Consider the following 12,987-nt stretch of genomic DNA (forward strand, 5'->3'; position numbering starts at 1 on the left):
TAATTTAACAAGTAAGGAAAATTTTAACACACTTTTCTGAATCCTGACATGTGGGATCATCACGGTAGAAAAAGAATTTTGCTATAACTGTGTGGCTACAAATCTTGATGACTGCTTAAGTTCGTCAAACTTGCAAATAGTTTTTTTCCCATAAATTATGACTTGACCACATAACATTGTTTTGCAACTATACAAATATGTGTAATTCACCGCCTAGACATGTATTGTTCGAGAGTTTTGAAAAACATTTAAGCAAATACTATTTCCGTTGGAAATAGCGTACCTTTTGTTTTAGACACGAATACAACCAACCTTTTAGAACTTTAATTATCAGTATCTTTTAAAATGTTTAAATTTAAATATGAAATTATGTATGTAAGAAGTGTCATGACTTTGATAATATCATAATTCGTCGGATTTTATAATAATATTGTGATAGAAATTAATAGTTAAATTTTTTTATTTAGACCTTGGAGATTATAAATTTTGTAAACACGAAAAGTTAGATTTTAGGATTTCATGGGGTTTTTTGTCGAGTTTATAAAAGACCTGCATCTGAGCTGGAAAAGAGAAGTTCTAACGAAATCTACGGGAAAAGCCTGAACCGGCGTGGAAAAAATGCCTCACACGTGTCAGCAACGGCTCCTTGGCCGTTCGTTTTGTGTATCCCTCCCGCACCACACACTCCCCTCTCTTCATAAGATCTCGCGCCGTTCCCTTCCGCTTCGCACTCCAACACCTCACTCCCCTTCTCTCTCTCTCTCTCTCTCTCTCTCTCTACACGAGCGCGCGCCGTCGCGGCAACGGCATTGCCACCGCCGTCGGGCGCGATGGCCTCACACGCGCTCCGCCTCCGCCCGCTGCTCTCCACCGTGCGCCCCACGCCCCCGCTCGCCGCCGCCCGCCGCCGCCCCGCGCCGGCGTTCCTCGTCGTCCGGTCCTCCTCCGCCGGGGCGGCGTCCGCAGCGCAGGCGCTCAAGGTCCGCCTCGCTTGTAAAGCTACCTCTTCCCTTGTTCCTCGCTGTTTATAGTGTTTATGTGTCTCGTGGGGTTTTGGGTGGTGGAAATTGGTGGTATCAGTGAGCGGCGCCGGGTTATTGGCGGCGTTGGGCGATGTGAAGGTGACTCTATGCGCGCAATTTCTCGTGAAGCGGTGGCGTCAGCGCTGTCACGTCGCCGGATTTCTGCTGGTTTCGGTGGTGGGAACTGTTTCATGTATTTCTCGAGACCCATCATGCGCAAAGTTGCTGCCCTTGTGGCGTTCTTGGATTATCTACGTGCCTGTCCATCCATCACTTTGGCTTTTAGCGATGTGCATGTGTGATTGAGCGTTCCACTTTATTAAGTCCTTTCTCTGATTTGGGGACCATAGACTTTGGCAGTGTTCTATGTGTCGATTTGGGGATTGCCAAATTTTATTTTACTTGTGTGGGTGAGTCACAACCTCGCAGGATGATTGCAACCTTTTGTGCAGATCAAGTCGATCCCCACCAAGCCTGTTGAGGGGCAGAAGACGGGGACTAGCGGATTGAGGAAAAAGGTACACCATTTTGCTGTTTCAGCCATTACGCAGATTTCAGTTGCACTTTATTTTTCTAGAAAACGTATGGATGGTGGAGTGCTAGATAATGCTCTGCTGTCCTTTTCAGGTGAAAGTGTTCCAGCAGGAGAACTACCTTGCCAATTGGATTCAGGTGTGCTGCAATTCGTTTGCTGTTGCACTAATGAAGATCGAGTCATATTGATTTCTCCATTTTGTGTGATTTCAAGGCTCTGTTCAATTCCTTGCCCCCTGAAGATTATGTGGGTGGAACCCTTGTACTTGGGGGTGATGGTCGGTACTTTAACAAGGAGGCTGCTCAGGTACAACTAAAAATGTAGAATCAATACATGTGTTTGATCCATGTTTGTGTGTGCATATTTATGACTACTTTTTTCTGCGGGAGTGTAGATTATCATCAAGATTGCAGCTGGAAATGGTGTCGGGAAGATCCTTGTGGGCAGGTGAGGAATCTGCTGAATTTTATTGGGTTCTACAAAAATGAAACAGTAACTATTCGAAGAAAGCATATTTGTTGAACTAAATTAATTCCAAGGCATTGGATGGAATAGCATGTAAATTTTATCATTAGCATACTTGTTAAAGCTTTCCGCATGTAACTTGTGGACCCAAGAAGAATAATTATGTTTTTCTGCCACAAAACTCACTTCCTAATGTTGATCACTTGATGTTGACCTGATACTGAGTGAAGGAAGGGCATCTTTTAATATCCAATAATAAATATATTATTCTGCCACTAAACTCACTTCCTGTAACATTGATCACTTGATGTTGACTCCCTCAAGGAGTTTACTTGCTCACATTTCCCTGTTTTGTTTCACTTCTGTCGTACATTTGATAAATTCTGATACTTTGTGTCTGTTAGAGTAATCCTTCTGTGTCAGTTAGTTTAATTTTTTTTTTGCTGTTGGCTACAGTAGGACGGTTGCTGTGCCTATATATTGGGACGGTTGCTGCACCCACTAGTTAATAGTAAGAAAAGCTTTAGAGCTTCAGTACACCATTGGAGAGTTTAAATCCAATAAGTAGAAGCCGTTAGCGGCTATAGGCTTTTGAGTGTTTGAAATAAAAATCAGAAGTTGCTGGCAGCGAGAATACTCCTGTGTCTTAGAGACTGTTAGCAGCTATAGGAATTTGGGCGTTTTTGAATAAACATCAGAAGCTGCTAACAGTGTGTGCTCACGCGTGTGTTCTTACGATCTATCTCTCGTAGGATCGAATCCAACAATTAGTATCAAGAGCCAAGGTTGATCAATCTCGGCAATGTCGGCTCCTACGAGTGGTGCGGCTTTAAGTCTCCAGAGGAAGTTCAACCGCCGCAGCTCCCCATTGCCGCCGCCACGACGATTGCGACACCGAGACATCGGTGGACGCGATGTGGTCAGCCAGCGTGTGGTTAAAGAGCTTAGCGGCACGTCGTATCCGATCCTCACACGGAGCAACTACACCAACTGGAGCCTGCTCATGAAGGTCATGCTGTAGGCTCATGGTCTCTGGGACGCTGTGGAGTTTGGCGATACAAATTTTCAGGAAGATCACATGACGCTGGAGGCCATCCTTCGCGCCGTTGCCCAGGAGATGATCGACATGCTCGCTGTCAAAACGAGTGCCAAGCAGGCTTGGGACGCCATCATGTTGATGCGTGTCGGCGACAATCGCGTCCGCAAGACCTCGACGCAACAGCTACGTAAGGAATTCGAGGCAATTTCGTTCCGTGACGGGGAGTCGATCGACGATTTCACGATGCGTTTCTCCGGCCTCGTCACCAGCTTCGCCACGCTCGGAGAAACGATGGAAGAACAGAAGGTGATAGAAAAATATTTTCGAGTAGTCCCCAAGAGATTTTCGCAGATTTCTCTGTCCATTGAGACTCTTCTCGATCTCTCGACGCTTAGGGTGGAGGAAGTGGTTGGGAGGCTAAAGGCGGTGGAGGATCGTTTCGATCCGGAAGAATCCCCTGCCGTTGGCGGAAAGCTCCTCACTGAGGAGCAATGGGTCGCGCGCATCAAGGAGCGGAAGTAGGGCGCAGGTTCCTCGGGCAGTGGCAAGGGTGGCGGCAATGCCCGTCGCTGTGCGTGCGCATCGAGGAAGAAAGGGGGAGGCGACGGCCCTGATGGCAAGGAGGCACTGCGTGATCTCTCCCACGACAAGTGCCGCAATTGCGGGCGCTATGGCCACTGGGCCAAAGACTGTTGATTGCCCAAGAAATATGCTTATTTGGCCCAGAGCGAGAAAGAAGACGAGCCTACGCTCCTGATGGCACATGTGTGTGCTCTCAGTGAAGTGCAGGAGCCACCGCCAAGCCATGTCCACCTCGATGAGCCACGCATGCAAGTCCACCTTGGTGCTAGCGACGACGGTGACTACATGGAGGGCTAGTACTTCAAGACCGGTGCCACCAACCACATGAGGGTCACCACGATGTCTTCGCGAAGCTAGATCTAGGTGTGGTGGGCTCCGTCCGTTTCGAAGATGGCTCGGTGGTCGACATCCGCAGCTGTGGCATCATCCTGTTCGCTGGGAAGAACGAAGAGCACAAGGCGCTCTCCGGAGTCTACTTCATCCCACGGTTGAAGAACAACATCATCATCGTGGGCCAGTTGAACGAGGGGGGCTCCAAGGTGCTGATCGAGGACAGCATCTTGCGGATCTGGGAGCGCCAGCGTCGCCTTCTCACCAAAGTTCGTCGCGGGCGCAACTGGCTATACATCCAGCGCCTTGATGTTGCCCGTCCCATCTGTCTCGCGGCACGCCACGACGAGAACGCCTGGCGATGGCACGCGCGCTACGGCCACATAAGCTTCGACGCACTCCGGCGGCTGGCGTGCCATGAGATGGTGCGAGGCCTATCGTAGCTGGAGCATGTCGAGCACCATTGAGCTCCGTTCCCGTCACAGGCCATGTATCGGGCGAAAGAGCGCCTTAACCTCGTCCATGGAGATCTTTGCGGTCCCATCACGCCGGCAACACCAAGTGGACGTCGTTTCTTCTTGCTGATGGTGGACGACGCTAGCCGCTATATGTGGCTGACTCTCCTGGCTGCGAAGAGTGACACAGAGATGGCGATCAAGGTGATCCTAATGGAGGTAGAGGTGGAGAGCGGTCGGAAACTTCACATTCTCCGCACCGACAACGACGGCAAATTCACGTCCATTGAATTCATGTGCCATTGCGACACTTCTTCGCACCGTATAGCCCATAGTAGAACAGCGTGGTAGAGAGACACAATCAGTCGATTGTCGCGACGGCGCGCGCGCTCCTAAAAGGGGCATGCCAGTGGAGTTTGGGGGAGAGGCGGTGAGCACTGCCGTGTTCCTGCTAAATTGCGCACCAACGAAGAGCCCAGATGGCATGACGTCATTCGAGGAGTGGCACGGCTGGAAGCCGGCGGTGAACTTGCCCACTTTCGGCTGTCTGGCGTACATCAAGGAGCAGCAATTGCATCTGCGGAAGCTTAATGACAGGAGCACGCCTTGCGTCTTCATCGGCTACGAGCATGGCGCAAAGGCGTACAACCTCTATGACCCGAGCACCAAGCGCGTTCGCGTGTTGCAAGATGTGATCTTCGACGAGGATGCCGGATGGAGCTGGGAGGTGGATGCAGCTGGGAGTGTGGCTCCGTCATGCGACTTCACCGTGGAGTTCATGGTGAGTTAAGTCCATCTCCCAGAGCTTGACGAGCCCACCTTAGCCGGAGGAGGAACACCAATGGAGGCCGATGCGTCGCCCAGAATGCCGAGCAGCGAATCTACCGGGGAGGCGAACTTCGTCATGCCACCGTTGAATGACAGCACCAGGCTCGACACACACCACGGGGACAGTCCAGTACACTACCGCATCGTCAACAAGCTGCTCAGCGACGAGGGAGCTTCGACGGGATACGCTACTCACGTCTTGGACAACGCTGAGCTGCACCTGGCAAGCGTAGAAGAGCTAAGCTCCTTCGTTGAGGCGGAACGTGACGTGGCATGGCGAGCAGCGATGCTGGGAGACATGAAGTCCTTCGAGAAGAGTGAGACATGGACGCTGGTGAGCTGCTGTGTGGACACCGCCCAATCAGGCTCAAATGGGTGTTCAAGCTTAAGAAAGACGAAGCCGGGGCTGTGATCAAGCACAAAGCCCGCCTCGTCGCCAAGGGCTATGTGCACCAGCTGGGCGTGGACTTCGACGAGGTACACCTGTTGCCCGTTTGGAGTCAGTGCGCCTGCTGTTGGCTCTAGCTGTCCAAGAGGAATGGCTGGTCCATCACATGGATGTGAAATCGGCATATCTCAATGGCGAACTGGAGGAGGAAGTGAAATCGGCATTGCACAGCCGCTAGGTTCATCGTCGCTGGAGAAGAGCACATAGTCCTATGGCTGTGGAAGGCGCTCTACGGCCTATGACAAGCACCGTGCAAATGGAACACGAAGCTTGATAGCACTTTGAGGGCTCTCGACTTCGAGCAGAGCGCGCACGAACATGCGACGGACTGACACGACCATGGCAACATGCTACTGCTCCTTGGGGTCTACATGGATGATCTGATCATCACTGGATTGGCAAAGGAGGAGACCGATCGATTCAAGGCAGAGATGAAGACTCAATTCAGGATGAACGACCTCGGTTTGCCCTCCTTTTACCTTGGGATTGAGGTCCAGCAGAGCAGTAGTGGCGGCGGCATCACGCTATGCCAAGCGCACTGCGCCGTTTGAATCCTGGAGATGGCAGGGATGAGAGACTGCAATCCTACTCACACCCTAATGGAGGAACGGCTCAAGCTCAGCCGCGAGGGCACGGCGGTAGAAATGGACGCAACAGAGTACAAGAGGTCTGTCGGAAGCCTCTGCTACCTCGCTCACACACAGTCGGAACTCGCCATCAGTGTCGGGTTTGTGAGTTGCTTTATGGAGTGGCCAACTCAGGAACATATGATGGCCGTGAAGAGGATCATGCGCTATGTTGCTGGGATGATCAACTACGATTGCCGCTATGGGAAAGTAGAGGAGGGACAGTGGTCAGCGACAGCGACCTCGTCGGTGACATTGATACGTGGAAGAGCACTTCTGGCGCTCTATTCTTCTACGGCAACAGTTTAGTGAATTGGCATTCTTTCAAATAGAGGGTGGTGGCCCTGTCATCCTGTGAAGCAAAGTATGTCGCCGTCACCACTGCCGCTAGACAAGGTGTGTGGCTGGCTTGTTTGCTGGACGACTTCAGGGGGAAGCCTACCAACACCGTCAAGCTCAAAGTTGACAACCAATCAGCTCTAGCACCGAGCAAAAACCTTTTGTTCCATGAGTGCAGCAAGCACATCGATGTGCGCTACCACTTCATCAGGGAGTGCTTGGACAACAAGAGTGTCAGTGTAGACTTCACTGGTACTAAGAACGAACTCGCAGATATCTTAACAAAGGAATTAGGACGAGTTCGATTACAGAAGCTTATAGCTAGGACTAGAATGGTCCAGATTAAACTAAAGTGAACACACAAGGCTTAGGAGGAGTAATGTTAGAGTAATTGTGTGTTAGTTATTTTTTTGCTGGTGGCTACTGTAGCAAACAGCAGAGCGGTTACTGTAGGTTGTTGTACTGTAGCAGCAGTAGCGGTTGCTGAGCCTATATATTGGGCTGCACCCCTGGTTAATAGTAAGAAAAGCTTCAGTACACCATTGGATGAGTTTAAATCCAATAAGTAGAAGTTGTTAGTTGCTTTAGGTTTTTGGGTGTTTGAATAAACATCAGAAGTTACTGGCAGCGAGAATACTCCTGTGTCTTAGAGACTGTTAGCAGCTATAGGAATTTGGGCGTTTTTGAATAAACATCAGAAGCTACTAACAATGTGTGCTCGCGTGTATGTTCTTACGACCCACCTCTTGCAGGATCAAATACAACAATGTCTCATACATTTTGTTTGCAGGAATGGTCTTCTGTCAACACCTGCTGTATCTGCAGTAATTCGTAGAAGAGAAGTATGTTTTTGACTTTTTGACCTTTCATCATTCATTATGTGCATGACTGCCTATTTTTTTTTTCAAATTATTGTGGTTTTTTTTTTTTTTTTTTTTTTTTTTTTTGGTCAGGCCAATGGTGGTTTCATCATGAGTGCAAGTCACAATCCAGGTGGACCAGACAACGATTGGGGTATTAAGGTGATAGACAATAAAAACAGTGGATTGTTTTCTCCTGTACAGAAGTGTTTTATTGAATCAATAAAACTTACTTCGAGAGGAAAATGACATGGAATGTTTAAACAAATGGTACCAAAGAATAACTTTGCTATTTCTAGAAATCAAGTTACCTTTCATGGATGAATATCTAAGGATTAATGGCATAGAACTCATATTTTTTTTTTGTGTTGTGATTGTGTTTTAAATATTTGTATTTCTTTTCCCGTACAAAAGGAGAAACATGTCTATTCTGTGCGTGTTTTCCTGTTCGATATGTTTTGCCTCTCATCAATCAAATAGTTGACAACAAAGCTACTTATGCTTTGACTAGTATTATGGGAAACATAAATAAATTATCAATTAAAAAAAATCTATTTTCCTTGTCATATCTGTGATAACTTAAACTAAGCTGATGTAATAATGTTCTGTCACAGTTTAACTACAGCAGCGGGCAGCCAGCACCAGAGACGATTACTGATCAAATTTATGGGAACACACTTTCAGTATGTGGGTCTAACATTTGTTATTAGATTTTTAATCATCATATCCATATCTAATGCTCATTTCTGATTGTCTTGTTGCTAATGCGAAATCTTGTACTGCAGATTTCTGAAATAAAAACAGCAGATATTCCTGATGTTGATCTATCCTCATTAGGTGTTGTAAGCGATGGTGATTTCACCGTAGAAGTGATAGATCCTGTTTCGGACTACCTTGAATTAATGGAGGTGTGCAGTGAAATAATTGGGGGGAGCAGTAACTTATTTTATTTTCTAAAGTAATTTGTTGGTTTGTATCTTGCAGAATGTGTTTGACTTCCAGCTTATCAAGGATTTGCTTTCCCGGCCTGATTTCAGGTCAACATATTTCCTTTTTTCTTTTTAATGTTATTTCATCATGAACAAAATACTTTAACTATCAAATATCTAATGATCCACATGTTCTTATGGACTTACTATTCCAAAATCTTCTTTGTTGTACTTCACCAGTTCATGCATTTGAACATAAGTTGACAGAGCTGGTTATCCTTTTACAAGTAGCCTGTGCCATCTGCTGTGAGGAGTACTATAGGAGTGTACAAGACTATAAATAAATGAATCATTATTGAATTTTGAACAGGGGTAGTTCAATAATATTTGCTAAACCTTGCTGATTGCATGTTGCTTTGGTTATGTTTAATAAAAGATGCTTTTCTAGCATGTTCTTGGCAATGTTTTCAAGTCGGTAAGTCGAACCTAGACGTTAGGGTACCATTCAGGCGACTAGGTCGATTAGATGGCCAACTAGGCCCGACTAGTCGGTACCTAGTCAGTCGACTAGGTTACCAAGTCGTCCTTGCATTCAGTATCTAGTCGGTAGTAGTAGTAGCAACATGTGCACACATCCAAGAGGAGCAAGTGAGCAACTAGCAACAAGATGGAGGATGAAGTATACACTAACCGCTAGAGGAGGACGAGGAGTGGCTCATCTTCGTTCTGGAGAGGAGGAAGCACGGTGGCAACAAGCGGCGGCGTGCTAGAGACTTGGAGACGGTGGCGTGCTGGGGACTTGGAGAGAGCGGAGGCTGCGCGTGTTGGCCTGGAGGCGGCGGCGGCATGCTGGCTGGCCTGGCGGCTGCGTCGTGCTAGCTGGTGTGCGGCTGGCAGTGGAGACTGGAGAGAGGTATATATATATGAGGCTATTGGGCTCATGAAACCCTACTGGGCCGCTAGCCAAAACAGCCCAAAATGCCATTTCCAACAAGTCATCCACGACTTGTTTGGACGACTAATCGCGTTTAAGCGACGACTAGTCGGACAACCAGATGTCTAGACACTCAAGTCGAGTCGCAGTGCCTAGTCGGTGGCAGCTGACCGATTTGTCGATCGTCGACTAATCGCGACCTAATTGGACGATGTGAAAACACTGGTTCTTGGAAACATGAGTATATTATTACAAAAATACATATCAGAATTGATCATTTAGCTTGTTGCAGGTTCATATTTGACGCCATGCATGCAGTTACTGGTGCATACGCAGAACCTATTTTTGTCAAGAAACTTGGAGCTGATCCGGTGCATATTAATTTTCTTAAAACGAAAGGTTTCAATGGCTCGAAGAATTACATTGTTTGATGTTAAATACCTGGTTTGCAGGACTGCATATTAAATGGGGTGCCTCTTGAAGATTTTGGAAATGGTCATCCAGATCCTAATCTAACGTATGTAATTCAGTTCTCAAGAATGATATTTATTAAAATACAATGAAAGATTGAATCATTTTACTTTTTATTCATTTTTGTGTTCTCTTGTCTTAAACATCTCTCTTGTTTCATAACTGATTGAATGAATTCCATTGAAACCCTATATTTATACGAAATTCTTGAGTATTCCTTATTTCATACAGAACTGAATTCCTATTGACTAGAATTACTTAGGTTTTAGAATGTCTTGTTTAAGAGACACTTACTGTTATTTCTCTACAGTTATGCCAAGGAGCTTGTTTTTACTATGTTTGGAAGCCATGCACCTGACTTTGGTGCAGCAAGTGATGGTATGTCCACACTACTACATTATTCATAGGTTTTTGACGGTGGATATGACCAAAATTCATTTTTTCTGCTCATGCAATGGCCATTTCTCAGTCCAAGATAAGTCCTTGCTTTGAAAGCCACATGATGAGAAATACCGAGAGTTTTTTTGGGAAATACCCAGAGTTCCTTTTCCTCAGTGAAGGATGAGACTCTAGAGTGTAGACATTGACTGAATAAACTGAAATGATGGCTGTATACAAGTTAGCACTTTACACCTTTGATTCAGTTAAAGTTAGTTCATCTCTACAACCATACATGTTAATCACATTCTGCCATGTGCACATACTTACATTTGAATTTTTTATTTATTTATATGAAGTATGCTTCTTTTTCTATTCCATGTTCTGTTTCACTGATTGTGTGATGTTTGTTTTCTTATTCATTAGTAGTTCAAGGAAATGTTTTATGCGAAGAATAACAATAGAAAAACTTGAATGGTTGCAGGTGATGGTGATCGAAACATGATTCTTGGGGAAAGGTTCTTTGTTACACCATCAGACTCTGTTGCAATAATTGCAGCCAATGCGCAGGCAGCAATTCCTTATTTCCAGTCTGGTACAAAAGTAATGAGATGCCTGCTTGCTGTTTTCTCAATTGGCCCTTGGAGAAGATAGGAATCCTAAAGTTTGACCCATGGCTATTTTTTAGGGACTTGCTAGATCAATGCCAACCAGTGGTGCTCTTGATCGTGTCGCTGAGAAATTGAATGTTCCATTCTTTGAGGTATCTTTGCCAAGGAGTTGCATTGCGTATGGTTATATGAAATAAAATCATTGCCATCAGCCTGTTACTTCTACTTGAACATCAGTGACAAAGTGGTGTCAATATGTAGGTTCCAACAGGGTGGAAATTTTTTGGGAACCTAATGGATGCTGGAAAATTGTCTGTATGTGGAGAGGAAAGTTTCGGAACAGGATCTGATCACATCAGAGAGAAGGACGGTATCTGGTAAGAATTAATTTACTCATTCATGTTGCAACTTCGGTTTGATATCTTAGTGTCCTATTAAGCAATTTATGCTGCAAAATTCTGAACAGAGAAAATGCATCATACATGCTTACTACAACATTGTTACTATGAAATGCTTCATAGTTTTTCTTGAGAAATGTCGGTGTCTAATTAACCATACTCTCGGTCAACTCTTGACTGTCAGGGCTGTTCTGGCTTGGCTTTCCATACTGGCATACCGGAACAAGGATAAGAAGGTCGGAGAGAGACTAGTATCAGTGGAAGATGTAGCTATGGAGCACTGGGCAACCTATGGCAGGAATTTCTTTTCCAGATACGATTATGAGGTATTTAATCAAATGGATTCCTGAAATTATACTTAGGGCATCTTATATGATCACCCAATAAAATATCTTGTACAATATAATCCTGGATATTTCCATGAACCCATGATTTGTATTTGTACAGGAGTGTGAATCTGACAGTGCAAATAAGATGATGGAGCACCTTAGAGATGTTATTGCGAATAGCAAGCCTGGAGAGAAATATGGTTGTTTGCATGTTTCTTTTTTATCTAGTAGCACTTCAATGTTCCCTTTAGATGAAAGTGTCCTGAAAACTGATGCTATTGATATTGTGATGCAGGAAATTACACCCTGCAATTTGCCGATGATTTCAGCTACACTGATCCTGTACTCTCTCTGTTTCTCTCTGCATATGTGAAATGGTTGTCAAAAATTCTCATATTTCCTCCATCTTACAGGTAGATGGTAGTACTGTCTCCAAGCAAGGACTTCGATTCGTTTTCACTGACGGGTCTAGGATTATCTTCCGCCTCTCGGTACATGCATCACATTGTTTTCTCAAAAAGGAAATTACAACGCTTGTTCTACAAAAATTTAGTGAGTTCTGCTATTACAGGGAACTGGATCTGCCGGCGCGACGATACGTCTCTACATTGAACAATTCGAATCTGATACCTCAAAGCATGGTCTCGATGCTCAAATAGCTTTGAAGCCATTGATAGGTTATTATCTTCTGCCCTTGAATGAATATTTCACATTCATTTTTTGAAATTATGTACATGTGCAAACACTTAGTCTTTGATAATTTCTGATGCAGACCTAGCATTGTCTGTTTCGAAGCTAAAGGGCTTCACTGGAAGAGACAAACCTACTGTCATAACATAAACTCGTGACATTCACGATGCCACCACCTTGTGCATTCTTTGGTTCCTTCTGTATTTATTGCTCCTTCCAACCGAGGAACTTGAATGTAACCTTAGGCCATGTTTTTGAGTTAGTTGAGTTGATGAAAAATATGTAACGTTCGGGACACATCCCACAAGAATAAAATGTTTCTCGCGAATACATTTCTTATTTCAATGCTACTAGGTTGGTGGGTGTGCCAGGCGGCGCCGTCTACGATGGTTGTAAACTGGCAATGCTGTGTTGTAGCAACTTGGAGCATTTTTGGTTTCGCATAAGGGCATTTACTGATGCCATTTTATATGTCGTCTGACAATCACTTCAATGAGTTGTATTAACTTCACAAGCCATTAATTCGTGGATCGGTAGATGGAGAAAGAAGCACATCCATGGCAACGTCTTATGGTCAAATGGTGTGTCGTCTTGCAGCACTAAATTTTGGCTTATGAGATAGTTTTTTTAGACAACGGCATTTTTCTCTAACCTCCTCTCTCACCTCTACATCACCTAAATTTCTATGAGCCAATATATGAGGCAATATACGCTAACG

The 12,987-nt window shown here is 45.3% G+C and overlaps 1 protein-coding gene across 1 annotated transcript; it reads left to right on the forward strand.

Moving 5' to 3' along the window:
* The first annotated feature begins 714 nt into the window (after positions 1-714).
* LOC133903022 (phosphoglucomutase, chloroplastic) lies at positions 715-12,740 on the forward strand. The gene is made up of 22 exons (XM_062344357.1): positions 715-980; positions 1,475-1,540; positions 1,650-1,694; positions 1,771-1,863; positions 1,952-2,004; positions 7,460-7,511; positions 7,623-7,691; positions 8,144-8,212; positions 8,315-8,437; positions 8,514-8,566; positions 9,685-9,763; positions 9,845-9,909; positions 10,174-10,241; positions 10,726-10,844; positions 10,930-11,004; positions 11,114-11,229; positions 11,435-11,576; positions 11,698-11,779; positions 11,875-11,921; positions 11,993-12,070; positions 12,151-12,256; positions 12,352-12,740. The coding sequence occupies exons 1-22, from the start codon at positions 831-833 to the stop codon at positions 12,417-12,419; spliced, it is 1,818 nt and encodes a 605-aa protein (XP_062200341.1). The 5' UTR covers positions 715-830; the 3' UTR covers positions 12,420-12,740.
* The last annotated feature ends 247 nt before the right edge of the window (positions 12,741-12,987 follow it).

This window comes from Phragmites australis, chromosome 21, assembly GCF_958298935.1.
Source record: "Phragmites australis chromosome 21, lpPhrAust1.1, whole genome shotgun sequence".
Classification (NCBI taxonomy): Eukaryota; Viridiplantae; Streptophyta; class Magnoliopsida; order Poales; family Poaceae; genus Phragmites; species Phragmites australis.